The sequence below is a fragment of the Emydura macquarii genome, unplaced genomic scaffold (genome assembly GCF_026122565.2).
Source record: "Emydura macquarii macquarii isolate MOO-44397 ecotype Brisbane River unplaced genomic scaffold, CSIRO-AGI_Emac_v2 contig_1230, whole genome shotgun sequence".
Taxonomy (NCBI): domain Eukaryota; kingdom Metazoa; phylum Chordata; order Testudines; family Chelidae; genus Emydura; species Emydura macquarii.
Genome location: NW_027131367.1, coordinates 12555752 through 12580233, shown reverse-complemented (window position 1 = coordinate 12580233; position 24482 = coordinate 12555752). Strand labels below are relative to the sequence as shown.

General features: G+C 44.1%; 1 protein-coding gene across 1 annotated transcript; it reads left to right on the top strand.

Annotated features, from left to right (window-relative positions):
- Positions 1 to 8450: 8450 nt before the first annotated feature.
- Positions 8451 to 21221, top strand: FADS6 (fatty acid desaturase 6). Its single transcript, XM_067547510.1, has 6 exons — positions 8451 to 9003; positions 12457 to 12623; positions 14240 to 14420; positions 15897 to 16084; positions 17027 to 17206; positions 19593 to 21221. The coding sequence occupies exons 1-6, from the start codon at positions 8451 to 8453 to the stop codon at positions 19740 to 19742; spliced, it is 1419 nt and encodes a 472-aa protein (XP_067403611.1). The 3' UTR covers positions 19743 to 21221.
- The last annotated feature ends 3261 nt before the right edge of the window (positions 21222 to 24482 follow it).

Below are 24482 nucleotides of genomic sequence, written 5' to 3'. Positions count from 1 at the left end.
TACAGCGCCAAAACCCCCCTTCTATTGCTGTAGGAAGTGTCTCCCTACAGTGGCTTAGCTGCAGTGTTGCAACTGTGCCACTGTTGTGCTTGTAGTCTGACATGCCCTTAGCTCTGCTGGTATAACGGTGTCCACGCTAGGTGGCTGTCGAGGTATAACTATACTGATTTACTTAAAACAGTGCAACCCCTGTGGATAGACAAGCCCATGGGATAAATAACTGGCAGGGTCGCTATTGTCAGCTTGGGTTTGAATCAAGCATAGTATGAGCTCATATGTGACCTGCACCTATATCTTTAATGCTGCTGGACCATCAGGCGCTCAGCTAGGCTGTGCGCAGGAGATGCAGTTCCTCTACCTGGCCACTGGAGGTTGCTGTGACACCTGGCCTCAGGCCAATGATCTCTGAGCCTTGCCCTCTCTCTGTGTGCCCTCTGCTGGTGCCATGGCAACCAGGAGGAGGAGTGAGGGTAATTGTAGGCCTGTCAGGTGGGATGCCCATTCTGGGCAAGATAATGGCTGATAAGGGGAGTGGACTAATAAAGAATTGAAGGAGGGGATATAATTAATGCCAATCACCAGGGATTTGTGGACAGTAGCTCCTGTCAGACTAAGCGGGTGGCTTTGTTTGATGATGAGTTTACCGATTTGGTCGATGAAGGTAACAGTATCGATGTAATAGACGTGGACCCCTGTAAGGCCCCGGGCTGGGGACGGCAGGGCATTGCCATTAAAAAATAGAAAGCTATAAAATTAACCTGGCCCACGTGAAATGGGTTAAAAGTTGGCTAAGTGGTAGGTCTCCCCAGACAATTGTAAATGGGAAATCGCCATCATAGAAGATGAGGGTTGGACGGGACCTCAGGAGGTATCTAGTCCAACCCCCTGCTCAGAGCAGGACAACCCCAACTCAATCATCCCAGCCAGGGTTTTGTCAAACTGGGCCTTAAAAATGTCTAAGGATGGAGATTCCACCAGCTCCCTAGGTAACCCACTCCAGTGCTCACCACTCTCCTAGGGAAATAGTTTTTCCTAATATCCAACCGAGACTTCCCCACTGCAACTTGAGACCATTGCTCCTAGTTCTGTCATCTGCCGCCACTGAGAAAAGCCTAGCTCCATCCTTCAGGTAGTTGAAGGCCGCTATCAAATCCCCTCTTACTCTTCTCTTCTGTAGGCTAAATAAGCCTAGTTCCCTCAGCCTCTCCTCATAAGTCATGCGCTCCAGCCCTCTAATCATTTTCGTTGCCCTCCGCTGGACTCTCTCTAATTTATCCACATCCTTCCTGTGGGGGGGGAAAGGGGGTACCCAAAACTAGACACAATACTCCAAATGAGGTCTCACCAATGGCGAATAGATGGGAATAATTACTTCCCTTGATCTGCTGGCAATGCTCCTACTAATGCAGCCCAATAAGCAGTTAGCCTTCTTGGCAATAAGGGCACACTCTTGACCTCATGTCCAGCTTCTTGCACACTGTAAACCCCAGTTCCTTTTCTGCAGAACTGCTGCCTCACCAGATGGCCCCCGTCTGTAGCAGTGCATGGGATTCTTCTATCCTAAGTGTAGGACTCTGCACGTGTCCTTGCTGAACCTCATCAGATTTCTTTTGGTCCAGTCCTCCAATTTCTCTAGGTCACTCTGTATCCTATCCCTACCTACCCTCCAGTGTATCAAGCACTCCCCCCATCTTAGTGTAATCTGAAAACTTGCTGAGGGTGCAATCCATTCCATCCCCCAGATCATTAATGAAGATGTTGAACAAAACCAGTTCCAGGACCGACCCCTGGGGCACTCTGCTTGTTACCAGCTGCCAACTAGACATTGAGCCTTTGATCACTACCTGTTGAACCCGATGATCTAGCCAGCTTTCTATCTACCTTATAATCCATTCATCCAACCATACTTCTTTAACTTGCTGACAAGAATACTGTGGGAGACCGTATCAAAAGCTTTGCTAAAGTCAAGATATATCACGTCCACTGCTTTCTCTACATCCACAGAGCCAAAAGGTGTGTTTCTAGTGGGGTCTGCAGGGATCGTTTCTTGCTCCTATGCTGTTAAATATTTTTGTTGATGACTTGGAGGGAAACGTAAAATCGTCACTGAGAAAGTTTGCAGATGACACAAAAATTGAGGGAGTGGTAAATAATGAAGAGGACAGGTCACTGATTCAGAGTGATCTGGGTTGGTTGGTACACTGGGCACAAGTAAACAAGATGCATTTTAATACCACAAATATATACATCTAAGAACAAAGAATATAGGTCATACTTACACAATGGGGGACTCTATCCTGGGAAATAGTGACTCTGAAAAAGATTTGGGGGTCATGGTGGATAATCAGCTGAACATGAGCTCCCAGGGTGACACTCTGGCCAAAAGGGCTAATGCAATCTTTGGATGAATAAATAAGGGCATCTTGTGTAAGAGCAGAGATGTTATTTTACCTCTGTATTTGGCACTGGTGCAACCGTTGCTGGAATACCGTGTCCTGTTCTGGTGTCCGCAATTCTAGAAGGATGTTGACAAAGTAGAGCGGTTTCAGAAAAACCGCACGAATTATTAAAGGATTAGAAAAGAGGCCTTATAGTGATAGACTCAAAGATCTCAATCTATATAGCTTAACAAATAGATGGTTAAGGCTTAAGATGGTAACTTGACTACTGTTGGCAAGTACCTACATGTGGAACAAATTTTTAATAATGGGCTGTTCAGTCTAGCAGAGAGATGTCCAATGGCTGGAAGTTGAAGTAGACATACTGGAAATAAGGTGTACATTTTAAACGGATAGCGTAATTAACTATTGTGATATATTACCAAGGGTCATGATGGCAATATTTAAGTGAAGATTGGATGTTTATCTAAAAAATATGCCCTAGGAATTATTTTGGGGAAGTTCTATGCTCTGTGTTATATGAGAGGTCAGACTAGATGGCCACAATGGTCCTTTTTAGACTTGGAATCTATGTATTTATTTATGCATTTATGTATTTCTATTGGAGGAGTGGTCAGAAATCCCAGTCATGGTCCAAGGAAAGAGTTTGTAATAAACGGAAAGGATTCTCTTATGGTTAAAGGCACTGGACTGTGACCCAGAAAATTTGGGTTAATTTCTCAGTTTCTGCCACAGATTTTCTGTGTCACTTTGAGCAAGCCACTTAGATCTAAATCCTCAAAGGTATTTAAGCATCTAACTCCCCTAGCATCTAGCACAATGAAACACATGTCTTGGTTTGGGCCTTTCAGTAATATAAATAATAAATGGTTAGATAGCTAGAAACTAGGACATTGTCCAGATTACATATAGTCTTTGTTAGCCCTTGAAATATCTGGTCTATGAAGTGTTAGAAAAAACACTGATGCATCTAGATATACAATAGGGTAACCTGTTATATTGGAATAACCCTTTTTCTGTGTTAATGATGACAAAGTACAGGCTTAGTTTTACTATCCAGTGCCACCTGCTGGTAAGCATGAGTCTAATTTAAATCTTTCCTCATACTATATGCAGTGTTGTTGTATCTATGTTGGTTCCAGGATATGGGAGATAAGGTGGGTGAAGTAATATCTTTTATTGGACCAACTTCTGTTGATGCTCTTCTTCAAGCTTGAAAGCTTATCTCTCCTACCAACAGAAGCTGGTCCAATTAAAGATATTCTCTCACCCCCCTTACCTCCTGCTAACATCTATAAATAAATCCTGAGCTACAGGAATAGGGTGAAGATCTACCTATCAGTAGTGATCGACTGCCACTTGATAATATCTGCAGGTTTACACCTGACCCTCTGCTTTGGAAACACATAGAATAGGTGTAATCCACTCATTAGGATGGACAGGGGTTAACAATTAGTTTTCGAGCTCTTTGAGTTGTGAATTCACAGCATCCCACAGCGTGTCAGGCACTGTTGAACTTTCCAGCATTTTGGAATGGCTTTTTCAGTCTAAATCTATAGTTTGGTCTCAGTCCCTTTTCTAAGTTACCTCTCTTGATTTGATCTTGGAGGTATGTTTAATACATAATTCCTCCACTGGATCACCTGAGCCAATTCACTCTTGAACAATTAGAATTTAGCATCTCAGTTTTATTGCTGTTCAGATGAGCCGGACCTTTCCACCTGAGACCAATAGTTAAACTTACTGCCACAGTTACTCCCCTCATCACTGCTGCCCTCCCACTGGCCATCTCCAAAAATACCCCCAAAATCACTGGACCCCCAAACTGATGCCTCACGGGCCTATTGGTTATTCTATTCCTTTGTTTTGTGCTGCATTTGAGAACCTCGTGTTGATGAAGACACTGCTAGCTTCCCTGCTGTCATTTTCTCATTGCTCTCTCGATAAGTCCTAGCTGTGAAAGTGGACCAGGATTGGAATTTCTTAAATCTATGTCTCTTGGTGAAGGGCCAAACCCCAGATGGTGCGGAAAAATGTGATCTGCTTTGTATACTGTTTCCAGTAGCTGGCTTTTCTGGGGCTTTGTGTAGAAGAACTTTATAGATGGAATCCACAAATGTAAGCCAATGGAGACAGCCTGGACAGCTGTGGACATTTGTGCCTTTCCCTGCTGTACTTTCAAAAATAATCATAATGGGTAGAATTTGACCAAATATAGACAGCCTAGACAAGACCCACATACCATTTAATCTCTTACTGGGGACATAAGGAGTTTACAAGGCCTCGTGCAGCTTTTCACCCAGTGTCCTTGCATAAGATATGTCTCCTCCACATACTGCATTTAGTAATTTGCTTCACAGGATGTTGCTAATGAGTCCATGTTCAAAATGATCTCTCAGCTGTTCAAATGTATCTCCGGGGTCACACTCTGTAGAGTGAGAGTATTTAAAACTTGCTGTAAGTTCAGATGCTGTTTCGGTGTCGTCTGTGGCTTTGGAAATGATCTTTCAGCCAAGACATGTTTGTTACAGGAATAAAATCTAATCATTTAATGAGTTCATTACATTCAGTGTCACTTAGCATTCTGTTGCCATGAGGTCCTTTTGAGAGAGGAAATGAATTTGAGCCAAATTCTGACATGAACACAGTCCTTTTTCCCCCTTGGCTCTAACTCATTTTCTTAGCAAAGCTAGATGCTCCCCATGGGGGCTACAGCTGGGTGGAACTTCATCAGAGCATAAGTCAGGCTCTGCTGGAACAGGCATGTTTCTTTATTTTTTCTTCTCTTTTTCCTTCTCTCTTCTTTAAAACACCATCAACCCTGTCCTTTTTACTGCTGTTTTTTCCATGCACAGATGATGAAAACTTGTAGCTTAGGGAGAACTGGCTGACCTGTTTATTATGAATTTAGCTCCATTTTTGGTTACTATGATGATTAATAAAGCATTTCTATTACTGTGGTACTCCACGGCTTCCATTGTGAGTGAGCTGTGGCTGTACAGTGCAAATAGTGTTCGAGGCATTTGCTACTTGTTAGGAACCGAAGCCTGTGGCTATATTTGCTAGATGTAAGCATTCACTGTTTTCACAAATCACTTGAAGCCTGTTGATTGTGCACAAACTGTTCACTTTTGCTGTTCACTATTTTCTGGTTGTGTGGTGTGATTGGTCACACACAGAAAGTCACTTGGTATTGTTTCTCTTCTCTTGTTGAATAAAACTTTCAAAGCAGGTGAATAATGAGGGACAAATATGAACATCCAGAATACAGATTTGAATGGTCATTTGTGTTAAAATGAGTGAAAGTCAGGATTCATACATCATGAACACCCAGTAGTTGAGCAAATAAGGGGAGGTTCATTGCAGTGAAGCCTCTGCGCTAATCACATCCCAGATAAACTTTGTTTTGAAGGCTTAAGTGGGATGCAGATGGTGCCTGGGCTCCATGCCAGCCCTCTGCACAAGGATATGTTTAATCTAATAGTGAATAACTACTACAGTGACCCTCTGAATCATAGTGAACTAAATTCTTACCTTTTTACACACACAGATACTTGTGAACCAGTATTTATTAGTGGTCAACCAGCTGTACCTCTCCGCCTATGTGACTTTTATTTTAGATTGATGGAAACAACCAGCTGAGAAGGAACAAATATAAAGTCTCCATGAGACAGAAAGAGGAGTGTGTTTCTTGATCTGTCTTCTTCCACAGCTTGCCCCTTTAGCTAGCAGGTAGCCAGGCAGGGTTCTTTAATGTGTTTGTGCAGTGTCCAGCACAACGGGTCCTGGTCAATGACTGAGACCCCTAGACACTATGGTAACATAAATAATAATAATAACAAAAGCGTAGTACGCAGAAAACAGAGCCATAGCTAAGGATACTGCTGTGCCAGATTGTTGTGGTTGAAGTAATAATAAAAGTCTGGAGGTGAATCAGGCTTTGTCTACACTAAGATTTTAGCCATCAGTGGAGCTGCCCTAGTGCAAACCCCTAGTGTAGGCAGGCAAAGCTAATGTAAACCACAATTTGTATCCAGAAACGGGATAAACTGCGCAGGTGCAAGTCATGGCTCATCACAACCTCCCTTTTCTACACCAAAGACTTGTGCTGGGGGAGCTACGTCAGCAGCCAGCCACTGAGCACTGCCACTGGGCCTAGTCCCCAAGACAGACAAGACGTTAGAGGGATAAATAGATGTTTTATTTCGAAGCACAGTTCAAAGGCAGGAGCAGGCGAGGTACCTAGAACATTCTCAAAGCTGAAGAGAGACCGAGCTGAGACTGGTTCTCCCAGAAATCTACCCCCGCCCCCCAAGGATATTAATTGTATCGGTATTACTACATCCAAACAATGCTTATTGGCTGACCAGCGACATGGGGTCAGGAGACGCTTATGTACCAAGTTCCGAGAGCTGGTTAACCCTTTAGTGGGTGGCACCTTCTCCTCGGTCATGATGTCGTGCCAGTGCATTGGCTATGGAGAAGGGCTGTAAGATAGAACTCTAGACATGTGTTTACTGGGGACATCCTGTGCCCAGCCAACCGGTTGTTTCAACCCGTTGTGAAATCCAAGGCCTCTTCACCCTCCTAGAGTGTGCCTGTGATCTCTCTCCTCTTGGTCTGGGGGTCTAGCTTACTTAATGCCACAGCATGTGCTACTGTTATGGACCCCAGAGGAGATGTTCCTTATAGGTCCCTTATGGGACTGGGCAAAGTTCCTAGCAAGAAGGGAGAATGGTATCCCCAAAGAACAAGTCCTTTTCAGAAGACCCCCTGCTATAGTTTGTAGCTATGCAAAACTCCACAGCCTCAACCTCTCAACTTGCAGAAGAGGAGAGCGCAAACGAGAAAGAGAGAGCAAAAGAACATGCACGTGTCATCTGGCGCCTGATCTCTGGTGCTGAAACTCCCATCTGCACCCATCTGGCTATGTCTCTTTGTAACCCTGATTCTTTCCCTCACTCCTGACTTCTCTTAACCTGCTCATTAAAGGCTGTTGAGCCTGAGACAACAGATCCACCCATCACCCTCTGGGTTTGCTCTTGCTCCTCTTCTCTTGGGTGTAAATGAAACGATATCCTCTGGCCTAGATACACTGCTGGTGTTTCTCTCAGTAGTTTCCACCAGTGGATTTCTCCATCTTTACCATTTCCACTGTCTGTCTCTCTATCTCCATCTCTTATTACATTCTCTCTTTCCTACCCCTTCTCTCCTTCCTTCCTATGGGCATTCCATGTGCTACAAACTCCCAGATACTATGGTGATGGCTGCTTTTAAAAATAGGTTAATAATACTGCTGCTAATTCTTTCCCCACCCTGCCCTGCCCCTTGTTTTTCCTCCTAAACTGGCTAGTATTTGGTACCTATATATAGGGACATTTGGAGAGAAAAAATAGGAGCACACCTTTTAAAATCCTTTAAAATCCCCAGGCTAGGAAGCATTAGGGAGTGACAGAGTGGGAATACGATGAGTATCTAGCTGTAGGATAAGAAATGTCCTTCCTAATTAGTGAAACTTGGCATGCATACAAGGCTTCTCCCAGCTGTTCTGTCTCTTTCTCTCTGCTCTCTTTGTTCTCCCTCTTCTTGCTTCCAGCACTGCTCCAAGCTCCTCTATAGGAGCAGTAACTTTTCCTTTTATATCACTGCCCTTCCCACGTCCTTCAGCTCTGGTGAGAGCAGCAGACTGCCTGCCTGCCTGCACAAGCTATTCTTCATGACAGGAGAGCCAAGGGCAACAGACAGGGCAGCACCATGAGGGAGAGACAGTCACAAAGGGTGTGGGAGAAGCAGAGGAGGGTGAGAATGAGAAGGCGAGAAAGGGGCAGAGTCTAGGGATGGGACTGAGGCCAACTTCATGTTACTAACGCTAAGCAATTTGAGCTTGCAGTCTGCGAGCATTTCAAATTGTACACTGTGGCACTTCTGCCAAGGCCAGCTGCATTTCTCTGCTGCCTCTGCCCTTCCTGGGACAGGCTCATTTGTTATCTGACCCTGCGGAGGTACTGGGACATTGGGATCACTCTGCAGTGTCCTGTGCCCTGCAGGGGGATGGAGCCGTGGCAGGAGATGCTGTTGGAGAATCAGGACCTGTTCCAAGAGAGACAGAAGGGGAAGGAGCCAAGTGAGGCAGGCGCAGCCAGGATGGAACAACTGCAAAAAGGTTCTCCCCTAAATCACGGAGTGGAACAGCCAGAACCCACAGGAGAAGGGAGAAATGCCCAGGAGAAAGGTGAGAAACTGGGGAAAGGGGACACAACAAGTCAGGAGACTTCAGATCCAACACAGCAGCTGCAGACAGGCATCAGCAGAGCAGGTCCCCCAGAGCAGGAGGTGACTCCAAAAGAACAGGATCGAGGACCGACCTTAAATCAGCCAGTCCTGGATGGAGATGGAAACACCTCTGGAGGAGAAGAGATACCTAGGGTCTTTCAGAGAGGTTCCAAGGAGGAAATGGCGCCCTCGGAGGAGGGGAGAAGTGAGGAATCCCTGATGGGTGAGCTCTCTGAGCTGTTGCAGCAGGTGGTGAAGAGAAGCAGCTGGTGGGAGAGACATGGCATAGATGACTGTATCCTTGCCCTGAACTTCCTCCTCCTTCCTGCAGGTAAAAGTGGAAAGGTTTGTGTGATGTACGGGAGGGAAGGAGCGGGCCCCTGTGTTTCCTTACTGCTTTCTCATTACACATTAACAGGGAACTGTATTCCCTTTGCCAGTAGGCATGATAGCTCAGCTGGTTATTAACCACTTAGATGTTGCTGCGAATCGGGGGGGAGAGGGGTGTGCCCCTGTGTTCCAAAGCCTATGCTCTGTACTGCTACGGCCGCAGGGGATGGTGTCAGAGATCTGCATTATATGAACACAATTACCTGTTGGTGACAACTGGGGTCACCAGTGGGCACAGAACCAGTGCTAAATGCAAGGCCCAAGCATAATTTTTTTGGGCCTAGTACAAACTTTTAACATGGGCCCCCTCCCATAATGGGGGTAATGGGGGTTGCAGCCTGGGCTGAGCACCCAGGGCCTCCAGGTTCCGGTAAAGTGTATCATTCCCCCCACCCATGTGGGACCCCTGGCTGCATGCAAGTGTAGCACCAGGCAAAATGGGCCTCAGATACAAGGGTGATGGGTGTGGCACAAGAACCTGAATATAGTACAGCTGAACTGTGTTCAGCACCGTTTCAGTATCTGTGCTTAAAACCTGCTCAGGCTTGAGGAGTTGATGCAGTTTGTAATTGACTTGCAGCTTCTCTCATGATGTGTGAGAGTTGCCAATACAGGCCCTAGCTTGTCATCTGGCAGCCAGTGAGAATTAATTTCTGCTCTGAATAAGGGGTACGAGAAGCTACCCGTTGCAAGAATAGGTGTCACCACTGCCCTGTGGCTGGTGGTTCGCCACCCATCCTGGGACAGGTTTCCAGGTTTGTCTGAGTTATATTGGCGTGCCTCTACGCCCTAAAGACAGTGCTCACGCTCTTTTCACACGGCCCTAAACCAGTTTTGGAGCTAGTGATGTGTCGGCTTGCACAAATGTTGCATCAGGATGGAATTATGAAGGCAGCAGCCTGTGCTTAACTCTGTATCTAAACAGTCAGTAGTGTTACACCTCTCGCCCCTGCAAGTGTCACTCATTTCAGCTCAGGGCTGAGGGACTGGTAGGGTGCTGACGCTGCTGCTTTCACTGTTGGTATCATTGTATTGTACCAAATCTAGAAGTCCTTACTCAGGCAAAATTCCTAATTGGCCAAATTCTGGGCAGGGCTGAGCACCTGAAACACCCCTCGTTTACATTGGGAGTTTTCATTAAGTACGCGGCACCCTTTAGGATTTAGCTCAGTGGGTATTTTAAAAACAGGGTGAGTATTTGGCTCTGTGTAGAGGGCTTGCTCTGCCCTTATTTAGGTAAATTCATTGATTTCAGAGGGAATTTGCCTGAGTATGAACTAATTAAGACCCTCGGGACGTACAGATTTTTGTAGAGTACTTCAGTGTGCAACAGAGGAGCTGCTGTGCCAAGAAAATAATAGGTGGCTGCCCCAAAGAGCTTACAGTCTCCGTATATAATTAGGTACAAACAAGGAGGCATACAGGCGTAGCTAGAAAGCGCAGGAGTTTAGGTAGCTTCTCAGAAATGTTTTGAAGAAGGAATGAATGGGAGTTTGGCGTTGGCCAAGGCGCACTGAGCAGTGTGACAGAGGACATTGAGCTGGGAACGGAGAGAGAGAGATGAAGAGATCTCGCAGAAGCGAAGCTTCCTTGGGTGGGGTTGGGTGGAGACAGAGATGCAGACTGAGATGTAGGCGGGGACAGATTTAGAAGTGAGGAGAAAAGCCTTGAGCTTAATGTGGAGGGAGAGGGGTCACTCACAAGAGAAGAGCGGAGAAGGGAGAATTTAGATCCATGGGATTATCGTCTGGCTTTATGGCTGCTTAGCTGAGTTGAACCAGAACTCTGGAACTTTTCGCCAAACTTTATCTGACCAACCTTGCGAGGACTTCCACTCACTCTGATGGCATTTCTCTTACTGCATTGCATCCAAATGTCCAAAAACTTATGAATGCTGTATCTAATCAATTCCAAAATTGTAGGGAATGTTCTAGGATCAATGGATAGAACCCTATTGATTTTGGTGGAAATGCAAACACTGGAATGGGGGAATGGGAGACACACGGAGCGCCTGGCATCTGGTTAGTAGAGTCAGCTGCTTCAACCACCTATAATTGTATAATTGCCCCCCTCATAACAATACTCCTCAGTTTAGCTCTCCTCCTCCTACCAATACAGTGAAAGTGAGAGAGAGAAGGAAAATAGGAATGGTGAGAGGGAAGGGGGGAATGGAGAGGCATGGGGGAAAGAGGGGCACACACTGAAACCCTGATGGAATGCAGGTAAAATGGGGGACCCTGGCATGGGGGAAATGGGGAGAAAACAGAGCCTCTGGCATAGAGGGAATAGAGGGGTGAGAATGGGGGACCCTGGTACAGGGTGGAATGAGGAAAAAGGAGCATGGGGGAAAGTGGGGAATTATTATTTAGGGATCCTAGGTGCTACAGTAATACAGTCATGGACCAGAGCCCCATTGTGTAGGTTCTGTGCAAACACAGAACAGAAGGATGGTCCCTGCCCTAAGGAGTTCACAATCAAAATATAAGACAAGAGACAACAGATGGATGTAGACAGAAGAGGGGGGTACAAGTGAACAGTGAGATAGTATTGGTCAGCATGATGAGCAGTGTTTCAACATCAACAGCTCAACCATTCTTGAGTTATTTGTAGGCATCATAGGATGCCTTGCTTATGTCCAGTTAACCTGGCCCCCCAGAACCCGAGCAGCATGGAGATCCAGTTCCTTCTTGTTAGGGGTTTTTAGCCTCTTTCTCTGTGGTCTGAGCTGCAAGCTCAGCTGCTGGGAGGAATCCATGTGAATGACTCATGTTTGGGGTGTGTGTGTGGGGAGCAAAACATCTTTTTTGAGAGAGAATGGGGGACGCTGGTAGGGAGGAAGAAGGTTGGGGGGCACACAGAGCCCATGGTGTGAGGGAGGCGGGGAGTTGCCAGCAGTTCCTGAAATGAAGGGGGATGTGAGAGTAACACCCAGGGAACTCGTGGGGGAGACTGGAGGAATGCAAGAAATGTGTGCAGGGCACTCTGACTACATAAGCATTTGTGCTTAATTAACTTTGGGGAAAAACGCGAGTTGGATGGTCAGCATAAAGGGAGCCTTCATCATAACCCTTTTCATCTGCCACTGACAGTCAATGAGAGTACATGAACACTTCCCTGTCCCCTAGACTTTAATCTGTCAGTCTAGCTAGGTACTTTCATGGCCCTCATCCCCATAGTATCTGAACTGGGTACTTAGATTTCCACTGTGGATTTCCACCTTGGTGAGAAGAAAGAAAATGGAGATTCCTTCAGAGTGAGCTATCATTGGACCAGGAGAGCTGTAGTGCTTATGGGAAAAGCAGTCCCACATGGATCCAGCCATGGCCATTAGACTGGTCTGATTTTGACTGTCTAGAAGGCTTAATGGCTCCAATGTTTTTATTTCTATCCCTAGGGTTCCTGTGTCTGCGTTCAGACAATGCCCTCCCCTTCCTGTTGGGCATCTTCATCCTAGGCATGGTGCACCACACAATAACAGTGAAAGGAAGCCACTTGGCCAGCCACATGGCCTTGACAGAGTCCAAGTCTTGGGGAAAAATTTGGGCCATATTCTTCATTGAGGTATATAAACAATAGTTCCTCTGTGTGTGTGGGAATGCTCCTGTGTAGAAGTTTATATAGAAGGTACTCAGATTTCATGGTGCTGGGTGGCTATAAAAACTTACATAGCTAGACAGAACACTGCAAAGCATATGTTGCATGGGTGTGAGATGATGTGCTGCATCTCTCCATGGCGTGCATGTGTAAGTGTGTGTGTATGTACATGGGGATGGGGTAGATGATGTGCTTCTATGCATATTTCCATTGAAGAGAGGTAGTTCTGCCAGGTATCTTAATGCCAAGGATGGCAACTCAACACCAGATTCTTAACTCAGCTAGTCTCGATTCATGCTGGTGCAACTGAGACCAGAATTTGGCACATTAGCTCTAATCAGCGGCTCAACAAATTGCAGCGGATTAGCCACCAAGTAGCTCTCCAAAGAGGGGAAAAAAATGTTTTCTGAATTTGAAAATGCCAAAGGAAATCCTCTTCAATCTTCTCCAGATAATCCCCAGCCCCACTGATCCATAACTTGGGAACTGGCTTTTGGAATGAAGATTTGATCCCTAGAGCTGAACTAGTAGCGCTTTCCGATCAAGGGACAGGTATATCCAGAGGGGAAAAAAATTATTTTAAAAATCAATTAGTTCTGCTAACTAACTTTATTCTTCTAAATGAATAACACTGTAGCAGAACTAGAAAACCATATTTTTGGCTATAGATTGTCTGCATAGATAGAATGAGCACTGCAGTCAGCTGGCTAGTGTGTATGTACAACACTGCCCTCTACTGAGTGGAATCAGAACTGCTCAGGAATGTGTTGTAGTCTCTATACTGTTGATGATTCCCAGAGCTCCGTTGGCAGGGGCTTGTGCTTTTTGGACAGGGGGTAGTGAGTTCTATCTTTGCTGGTGCTGCAAAATTGCGAATGGCCCTGGTGTGCAATGTAATGACAGCCAGGAAGTATGAAGTGAACCCAGATTTGTTATAATGTCTTATTGTTATGTTAAGGCCATATGTCGACTCTGAGACCATACTGGAAAATTGGAATTTCCAAAATGAAGAGAAATTAGCTTTCCAATCAGTTAGGGCACAGTCGTCCGCTCCTAGCTGTGTAAGAGTTCATACATTCAGAACAGCCAAATGTACACTTACATGGTCACTAGAAGCACCACTTAGTGGTGCTGAGCCTGATGCTCAATTCTGCATCTCACTCTAAACTTACCCCCAAGCCAGGGCTTGTTTGATTCAGGGTTTTGGCTAAAGCCCATCTCTGATAACCAGTAAACCTGAATAGCTCTTTGTGTAAGGAATGTTCTTATCATGGTAAGTGACCTTAAAGATTGGCACTGTCCTCTGCTGTAAAATACACATTATTGTGTAACTCCAAAATTATCTACCATGCTTGTATCATGCAGCTTCAATAGCATTTTAAGGCATCTGTGGTACATACCATGGATGCATTTCTCAGGTATAGTTATATCATATTAGTACTCTTACCCTAGTGCATACCAAGGCTTTGAGTGTGAATCTCTGTGGTGGTGTCATCCCAGTGAGACAGTGCTTTGCACCTGCTATGTTCTGATCCTTGCACGCATGCTGTTCTGTATTTACTTCCCATTTCTTTCTCTTCCAGGTTTGCTCAGCTTTCACAGCAGAGCAGGCATGCTACAACCATGTGAAGATGCACCACGGTTACACTAATGTTATAAGCCTAGGTGATTCCAGTACTTGGAAGCTTCCTTTCTTGAACCGACATATCTACATGTTCGTTGCACCCATAGCTGTACCTATTTTAACCCCTCTAGTGGCACTTGGTATGTTGTTTTCTTCTGAAATATTTTTCTCCTATAAATATTTAAAAACTAAAGTTGTGGGTTTTTTTAACTAAAAATTAAACTTGTTTGTAAGGGCCCCACAAGATAGATACAATTATCGGTATTATGGAAGCCCCAACCAGGATACGGCCCGATGGTACTAGGAGCTATACAGACACAGTCCTTTGCCTGAACATCTTACAGTCTATGTTAGGGTGAGACATGACAAGTGGGTATAACAGACAGTAGGAAGGAGCAGGAGAAGAGTCAGTGATTCTTTTGGGCCAGCTGCTCAAAACAGAGGTATTCACCACAACCATCTGCAGGGCTTCTTGATTCTTAAACTGGCACAAAAGGGACCCTTTTGGGAAGCAGGTTTTATATTCAGAAGGGAGCGCACTCACAAAAACTCAATATTTAAACATATTGGGTCAAATACTGAAGACCTGAGGCAAAATTCACATTAAAGTCAATGGGCCAAATGCCTGAGATCCTTATTTATTTTTAATTCAGTCAATCCTCAGACCTGTTGACTTCAGCGGGTGTTTTGCCTAGGTAAGGACAAAAGGATACAGATTTGTATATAGCTCTCCAGATCTTCAAAGCACTGTACAAACCCTACAAACCCTTACCCAGGCCAGATCCTGTTGTCCTTACTCTGATGTCTGATGGGTTGGTGAGGGGCATGCCAGGCTGGAATATAATGAGAGAAAGGGATGGAAAATATTTGAAGAGTACTGGTGTCAGTGCTCGGGTGTGTAAGAAGATGGTCTCAGTGGGAAGAATTGGATCAGGAAGTGCAGACAATGGAAGGAGAAGAGGCCAGGATGATACAATGGGGAAATACAATGTCAATAATGTAAAGAACCTCTTCAGTCTAGAGGAGGCCAACACACAACCATTGAACAGCTGCTAATTGCTGTCCAGAAAAATCATATAGGGCCAAATTTTGAGGTCATTATTTAGGCCCTGATTCTGCAACCCTAACTCACGTTGCAGAGTATCTGTAGCATTTGGTCAATGGGACTACGCACTTGGGTGAGCGCTACTCAGCATGAATAAGAGTTGCAGAATTAGCCTTTAATTTTTATTTGGTCCTTGCTCAAGCAAACTCCTATGACTTCTGTGTGGAGATTCACCCGAGTAAGGACTGCTGAAGCTTAGTAAGGACTTCAGGATCTGACCCATAAATTGGCTCTAGACTAGAACAATGATCAGGTTAAACCAGAAACAAAACCATGTTCTACAGCTCCGTTGGTGACATTGTTCAAAACTGTTCTGAAAGCCAGTGGAACCTTAGTTGTAGAAGTGGGTCTGGGATCAGGTTCTTCTAGAACTTGTACACAGTGACTGACCAGTACCTAGCCTGGGATTTGGAATATAAGTACCACAGTGTTATGCCCCATATGGGTAACCTGGAAGATGTGGAGAGGGATGGACTGCTGCCCCACACGTTGTCTGTTCTTTCTTTCATAGGTTTGCTGAAGGATGTCGAGTTGAAAACAGCTCTCCGGACCCTGTGCTTCATGTTTCTTGGTCTCTACTCCCATTACTGGCTCCTGGTCAATGTCTCAGGGTTCCAGTCAGTGTGGTCTGCCCTCATCTGCATGCTGGTCACCCGATCTCTCCTTGCCCACCCCTACATCCATGTTAACATCTTCCAGGTAGAGGCTGCAAGCTCCAGCTTGTACCAAAGTCCTTGGAAGCAAAACAAAGCAAAGCTCCCTGGGTTAATTAAATAGCTCTCACAGTTGACTCTGGCAACTGAAGCATCTATAAACTTAAGACAGACAGCCTGATTCTGATCTCAGTTACACTGACTTCACATCAGATTAGACTCAGACTCAAAATTTTTAGGAGACTGATGTCAGTTGGTATAGCAATGTGCAGAAAGTCAAGACAGAATGAACACAGAAGGATAGATTCTGATCTTAATTACACTGGTGTAAAAATGGAACAAGTCTACTGACTTCAGTGGAATTTATCCAGTTTTATATAGGTGTAAATGAGGTCAGAAGTGGCCTCTTCTCACACCAAGAGAAGATGTTACTTTAAAATGCAAGTGCATTGGGGAAAAATGGAATGAGCATAGAACCGCAGGAGTGGATGGTCCATGCACATTGGGATTTCATTGATCGATCAGTCTTGACTGGCCGAGGATGAAATGAAAATAGATGGCCAGATTCTGATCACATTTATGCAGGATAACTCCCCGGAAGCCGCTGGGGTTTCCAAGCTACTGTGGTGTAATAGGACCCTGGCACAGAGGCTTCTTTTCTATTTGCCGTGAATGAGTGGCCATGGGATAATGGGTGGGGTGCACTTTGTGAATGCCTCCGCACCATGCTTGACCTGTAAGTAGTGAGTGGAAAATTAGAGTATTCTAATTGATGGCACTAGCCTGTTACCTTTTATGAGGACTCCTCGTCCCCATAAAGAAGGAGACTCACAAGATCATGTACAGAAAAGGATGAGGAGTTGGAAAAACTGCCGCTATTCTACCCTTGCCTGGCACCGCTGGATTCTGCCCTTGTCCTCAGGAAGCCCTGCTCCTTATCCGCTCACTGTAGGAAGAGATGCCAGATTCTTCATATTTTGTCTTTTAGCACATTGGCCTCCCGATGTTCTCAGCTGATAAGAAGCCGAAGCGGATTCACCTGATGAGCCTTGGAGTTCTGAATCTGCCCCGAAATGCCCTGCTGGACTGGTCCTTCGGGCACTCAATCATCAGTTGCCATGTGGAGCATCACCTCTTCCCAAACCTTTCTGACAACATGTGTCTGAAGGTGAGAGATTAAAGGAGGGCATGTCCAGAGAGGGCGGAGGGAGGGGGGGGGGGGCAGAAGGAGGAAGGAGGCGGAGTGTCACTTAGCATAGAGGGGAAGATCAATAAGAATGGGAAAAAGAATATTTTGAGGTAATGAGGATTAAGTTTATGTGTTTTCTCCTTCCAGTTAACTCAAAATGGAGGTGCTAAGCCTTTTCCCTTCTCCCTGTAGATCAAACCATGCTTCCATGCTCCTCTCTTTGCACTGGCTTCTGCTCTTCTTCCTCATTAAGTTTAGATTTCTTCCCATTTTCAAAACGCTCCATCTCTAACTACATCTCTGTCCTCATTTTCTCCCACTCCACTTCTTGCTCTCCATTCTACCCAATCATCTCTCCAACCTTCTTCTTTTGTCTTCTTCCCCCATTCTTGACTTTCTGCTTTATTATTGTAACAGCCTTCCAGTGAGTGTTTAGCAAGGTTCCTCCCTCTCATCCTGGGAAAACTTCTCAGACCCCACTTAATCTGTGAATAATTCCAGCTATAATCATCACACACCTGCTATGGTTGACCTGTATTGTGTTCATTCATCTACTTGCAGTGTATTAGATGTAGGCTCCAACCAAAACCCTAGATCCAAACAACCTGAAATTTTGGGACAGCTGAGATCTGGATCTATACTTGCAGCCCAGACCCATTTCTACACTGCATTTGTTTGACACCATTTACTTATTTTACAGTCCCATGTACACTAATACTTACGGTGTTAGTTACAATAAAGACATGGTGCTACTGCTATACCAACTCAAGGCAACGTCCTTTGTCAGATCTCACAAGATAAGCAAGGTCAGGCTTGGGAGGTCCTGCCCAAAAACAAGAACAACAACAAAACCTTTCAGGTGTTGCAAAAGGTGATGTTGGTCATTCAGAAGGAGGCACTCTTTCCTCTACACCAGTGCTGAACCAATGACACAGTGTGGTATGCGGGAAGGATGCCAGAGATCCTATCTTTCAGATGAGGTGCAAGATCAAAGTAGTGAGCGCTTGTGGTCATCTGGGCCTTATTACAAGAGATGGGTGTCAGTCTCAATATCCTGCCCTTATTCCAATTCATGCAAATATATTCTGCCATGCTAAATTCCCTTTGCTGCTTGAGGTGGATACTGTATTCATCTTCATTCCCTAATTTAAGCCTGATTTAAGTTGTTACACTTATGAAATAAACATCAGGATCTTATTTAGGGGATAAGGCAGGATGCCGCGTTTATTATGAATACAGAAAGAAAAACATTTGTCGGTCGTGACATGATGCTCCTTGGGATATGCAGAACGAGCCCAAAGTCCAGGTTTCTTCTTTTCACTTTTATATTTTATTTATTTTTGTTTGGGTCTATGGATTTTGTTATGTTAGATAGTTTTTTTGTTTGATGTACTTATTAATTACGTTTGATGCCTCAAGTGTGACAACTTTTTATTATTTTTTTATTTTTGTTTTATACTTTGTTTTGTTTTTGGGTGTTGAATTCCCCTGTTTTTTGGGGTTATTTTGATTTTTGGCTATTTGGGTTGTAAAGCTTTTTAAACAAAAGCTTTTTTTGTTTGTTTGTTTTTGAAGCAGTAATTTTTTTTACTATTTTAATATTTAAATTGCATTTATTTTTTATTTATATTTACTAAAAATTATTACATTTTTATTTTATTACATTAGTACATTATTTTGTACTTGCTAACATAATACAATTTTTATACTTACATTAATTTTATTAATACTATTTTACTAAAGGAAAATATAAGAAATCTTTTTTGCCCTCTCACTGCCCTATGATTTATACATCAAACCACATTCTAGATACGCATTGGGCACTTCTTTTTACTTGTAAATTATTTTAATCAGATTTCAGGATGTTCCCAAACATTTCTCCATAGATGTTTGCAAGCAGGGTTTCAATGTGTCATAAATGTTAAATCACAAAATGTTTAGGCAGGATGCACCCCCGCATATGTTCACAGGCAGTCAATTATCATAGTGGAGCCTGGGGTGTCATGAACAAACAATCATGTGTTCAGAACATCCTTATTTGTAATGCTTATGCCTGGTCTTGTGATTTTTTTTTTTTAGTGTGAGGATTTAACCCTTAAGTTTCAAATATGCTCCCATGGTCCGGGCCTGCTTTGGTTCAGGCCTACATCACAGTGCTCACAATGTTGGGGCCTACATAGTGTTATGTACTGTTAAGCAGTTTTCTCATTCCACCCCGGCTGTATTTCGGCAGTAGGTGACATGATTCTGACATGCATAGTTTTCAAAGGACTTAACGATCGCTCCGGATGGAAGGCCCTGTAAAAATGTAAGTCATCATCATTAGAACTTACTGTGCCATTTTAATACTGCCTTTCCCTTTTAGATCAAACCCATAGTCTCCCAGTACCTGAAAAAGAAGAAGCTGCCATATAACGAGGACACCTATATGTCCAGACTACAGCTGTTCCTACACAATTATGAGGAACTGATGGTCAATGCACCCCCAATAACTGAACTCGTGGGGATTCAATGATGACAGGCTCTGGGACACCACGTCAAGACATGGGGCTGTTTTCTGTGGGTCATTATAACATCTGACAAGATCAGGAAGTTTAAAACCAAAGACATTTGCCCTTATAAAGCAATCAAAGAGGAAAGAAGTTTGACTCAAATGTCTTGCTTTTGGACAGATAGAAATACACATACAGACCAAGAAATGACACTAAAATGATAAATTGTGACTGAACTGTAGTGGGACTAAAGGGAATTCTGTAGCTCCAATACAGTAGGATCAAATGGGAGTTGACCTGAGATATTAATAGCTGGTGTTTATTTTTCCTCCATTCTCTTTTAACTCTTGGACAGAGTTCCCTATTGGTTCCTGTTTTCTGTACTTCTGTGTCTCTGGAACAGGACTGGGAGCGCAACAAGAAAGGCTAGTCACATCCTATCCAACTCCAATATGCTAAAAGGACACGATGACTCAGGGAATTGGTAGTGGGGCAGCCTTTAAATCTAGGTCAATGGTTCAAATCCAGGCAAAGCTTGTATTTTTGGAACAACCAAAAACTGGTTCCCATCTGATGGCTGTTTGGTGGCCCATGTGAATTTGAGTTGATGGCTCCAGTTTCTCAGAGAAAGATGCTTATATTACAAAACCTTAGTCAGCAGGGTCAGTTGAGAGGCTGAGGATGGAATGGGCCATAAAGAATGTACTGCTTTAAAGGTGGTCTCTCCAGAGTAATGGAGGCACATTGGTGGGGTGGTGTAAAGGAAACTTGCCCTGGGTGTCTGTAAAGGAATCCAAGGATTATCTGTGATCTTCAAGTGAAAAGTCTGTGGCAAGCTTTCATCCCTAGCTACTGGATTACATCAGTTACATTATCAGAGCACTTTGCAAGGAAAAGGATGAGAAACTTGAGGGAAGAGAGTCTCTCCTTTATACTAAATGTCATAGTTCCTCCACGCTTGGGATGGAGGTGTGGGAGGCATAGCCCTGGGATCCTCAGGGCCTTGAGGTTGGCTCTACAATTTGGCACCTTTTGCCAGTACCAAATCGTGTGTCAAAGGACTAAAATGCAGTGCCAGCCCAGGTCTGACTTCATTCTCCACTCCTCTCAGGAGGAGACATGGAAAGCCTCCCTTTCTTCTGCTGTGAAATTCCGGAGGATGAACATCTGAACCAGCCACTGCTCCAGTAGTATTGTTGGAAGGTGGGAAAATGGGGGAGACATGGCATTGTGCTAAGACCGGCTCTCAGAGCTTTCTGAAAAACAGACAGCAAACAGCAAACTCCTCTGCTGGCCCTTTTGGGGTCTCTGCCAAGAAGCTATTAATATTTATCCACTTTAATGAATTAATATTTCATGTTAAGAAAAGGCAAGATAACTGCAGATAAGGGAGCACTGCCACTGTTGTTCCTAACACTTTGTCTGCTGTGCGGCTAATGGACAGAAAGAAATGCTCATTCAGCAAGAAACAAATAATAAAATCCTGTGTATCAATCAAACTATGGGCAATAAAGTTTTCTTATTCATCCTTGTCCTCGGTTCTAGAAAGCCTTTCCAAAGGCAGATTCTCTGGTCTCCCTCTAGGGGTCAAGTCCATAGGTGCTAGAACTGGGAGTTTGTGGGGAGTTGCTGTGGCCCCTGGCTTGAAATGGTTTCCGTTGTATACAGGGTTTACAGTTTAGTTCAATGTCTTTCAGTGCCCCCACTGTAAAAACTGTTCCAGCCCTCCCGGCCAAGTCCTGCAGTCAATCCTTATTCAGGTAAAATTACCACTGGGGTCAAGGAAGAAGGATTGAAAGATCTGGCTCTGAAAATGTAGTGGTGGTGAGGCGTGTGTGTGTGTGGCTGAGAGTGGGTCTTGTGTTGGCGTGTGCATCTAAGAACAGTTATACTAGAATATATGTGGCATTACCTTCCCAAGATTTACCAAGATCTCACAAGTTGACAGGTGGAGGCCCTTCCTTTTCTTCACTGAGCGTGAATTTCGCCTCTGAGCACAGGGCCAGCACCAGGCATATCCACAGCCTAAGTCCCTTTGGCCCAGGGCACAGGAATGAATTTCACCCTGATTGCAGTTCTACACTGGTGTCACTCCATTGGTTTCAGTGTAGTTACTCCTGATTTACACTACCATAAGCAGAGAATCAGGCCCTGTGGTTGCACCTGTGAGATCATCCGAGGACGTGCAGTTGAGTCACACAAAGTTAAGCGCTAATAGTCCTTTTCCATCTATAACTTTTAAGATTCCATTATTAAATGCTTCATTAATCATGATGGCCAATTTATGCTAAAATCTGCTAATCCCAGTACCACTTGCTACTACAGGTTTATGGCACTGTTTGGAAAGAAGTGGATTTGACAGAAACCTGGTGGGAAAACAAATACTGAGGACAGAAAATGCCATGTTTTTTTTTTTTTTTTTACCACTAACACATACAAAAACTGATATCCCATCAGCCTATGAATAAAATAAGCAATAGTGGTAGCAAAGTCAGTTTTCAGTAGTTCTCCATTACAGCTGGTATCCTTACCTACAGTGCCACCTAGAGCCTGAAGGTGGTAATAACTAGGGTCTAAGGAAGATGGTCTGCATTGTAGGAACTTTATTGACTATTCACTGGCCAAAAACTTTAGTGTTGAGGTTAAGGCTGGACAGTGAATTTTCCCTAGCTCTGCATCAAAAAAGCTATAAGAATCTGAAAGTGGTTTGACCAGCTCAGTGTAAAGGGCTTATCACTTGGGAACCCCATGACCAAACGACTCCAACTTTGTACCACCAGATCTACCTCAGCCTGTTTTGTGACATACCTATTTTCAAGATAATCTTCCTACACACATGGGGTTTAGAGCAATTTGAATATTAAAATCAGCTCCTTATTGAGGGGGCTGGGCCTGAAGAACCACTGGACCAACTGATCTCAGAGTTGCACCATTCACTCTATCCTTGGTCATGATGAGACATAGTAATTTTCAAAATAATCTGAGTATGCAAATGGATTTTAGAGTAATTTGAAATATAATTTTATAAACCATACTGTGGTGAGGTTGCTTGTGCCTTTAAGAGCTGGAAGCCTGGATCTGGCCAGCTCCTGTCTAATTAGCCCTGCCTGCAATTGAACACCAGAGGGCTTAGAGAGAGAGAAAAGACCTGAGGGAAATTTGTCGGAAGTGCTTAAATGACTTAGGTGCCATTTTCAAAAGTTACTTAAGGACTTTGGACTCAGAAGCCTAAGTCTTGAAAGTCAATGAAATCAATGGAAGTTAAATATCTAGATGCTTTTGAAAATCCCACAAGACACTTGCCTGCATATTTAGGGGCCTAAATACCTTTAAACATCAGTCCCTATTGAAAATGTTACCTCTAGTCTATTGTTCTGGTGCTAATGTAAAATGGATTGTTCCTCCCAGCGTGCTCTCCATGCTTTGTCCTGGAAGCTTAAATTCATAACTCTGCTAGGCACTAAAAATCACGACCTAAACAGAGACACTGGATTTATGGCTTATTACAACAGTGTGTAACCCACTAACCCCCTCTGCCCTATGACTGCAGAGATGTTAATGGACCATTCTACCTTGAATGGTCCCTTACGATATGTGCTAAACTATCTGTTCCAACCTTCATTTTACTGTGATGCTGGGAGTAACTTTCCCAGACCTGAAGAAGAGCTCTGTGTAACTTGAAAACTTGTCTGTCTCACTAACAGAAGCTGGTCCAATAAATGATGTTACCTCACCCATCTTGTCTCTCTAATATCCTGGGACTGACTGGCTATAACTACACTGCCTACAGATCTTGTCTCAGAAACAACAAAAATGACCTGTTACTGATAAAGGGTGTGAGCATCAGGTGTATCTGGGCAGGTGCTGAGTGTAGCTTAACTGCAAACGTAGCCAGGGAATAGCCATGCTCAACACTGTTTCAGAGTCACCAGTGACTGGGACAAAGGTGGACTGTCACAAGCAGCAGGAAGAGTTTGAATTTGGAGGTTGCTGGGTGACTCTCAAAATCACATGCCTTTCTAAAGCATTTTAGCTGGGAGTTTTGCTTAAAATACAGTAGAAGTAGTTGTCTGGTTTGAGTGAAGAAGATAATGTAAAGACACTGTTTAATAGCATCCCAGAGGGTATAGAGGACATAAACCTCGCATGTTCTCCTGCCCCAGCCAGATAAATTTTCTGGCCTTGGTTTGTCTATCTCTGAGTGGGAGGGAGTTCTTATCTATCAGACCTTTAAGGAATTATATTCCAGGCCTCAAGGTTTTTTTTTCTGTTAAAAGTAGCCCCACAAAAGACTGATTTGTATATAAAAGAAAAAAGATAGATAAAGAGAACTCAAATATCACCAGCTGTCACAGGGAGGCAATTGGGGCATGCGTGAAAGCTAGCTGGCTGAAACTCAATCCAGATATAAGACTGATATGATGCTGGTACAGTAGGTGATATGGCAAGAATGATTTCTCCCCCTTTGATTGAGGCTGTGTTCCCATCAGTTAGCTTTGGGGTCTGGGGGTGGATGATCCTCAGCTACTGATGGATGATCATATAGCAGTAGTCACCAGGAGTGCTTTTTACCATCTGTATCTTATCAGGAGATTGCTACCATGGATCGAGGCCTTTGTCACCTCAGAGCAGGATTATTGCAATATGCTCTACATGGGGTGACATTTTAGATCAATCTGAAAATTCGTGGTAGTGCAGAATGCTACCGCCCTTTAAGCTTTGCTTCTTGGTGGCAGCACATGTCACTGGTGCTCCATGACCTG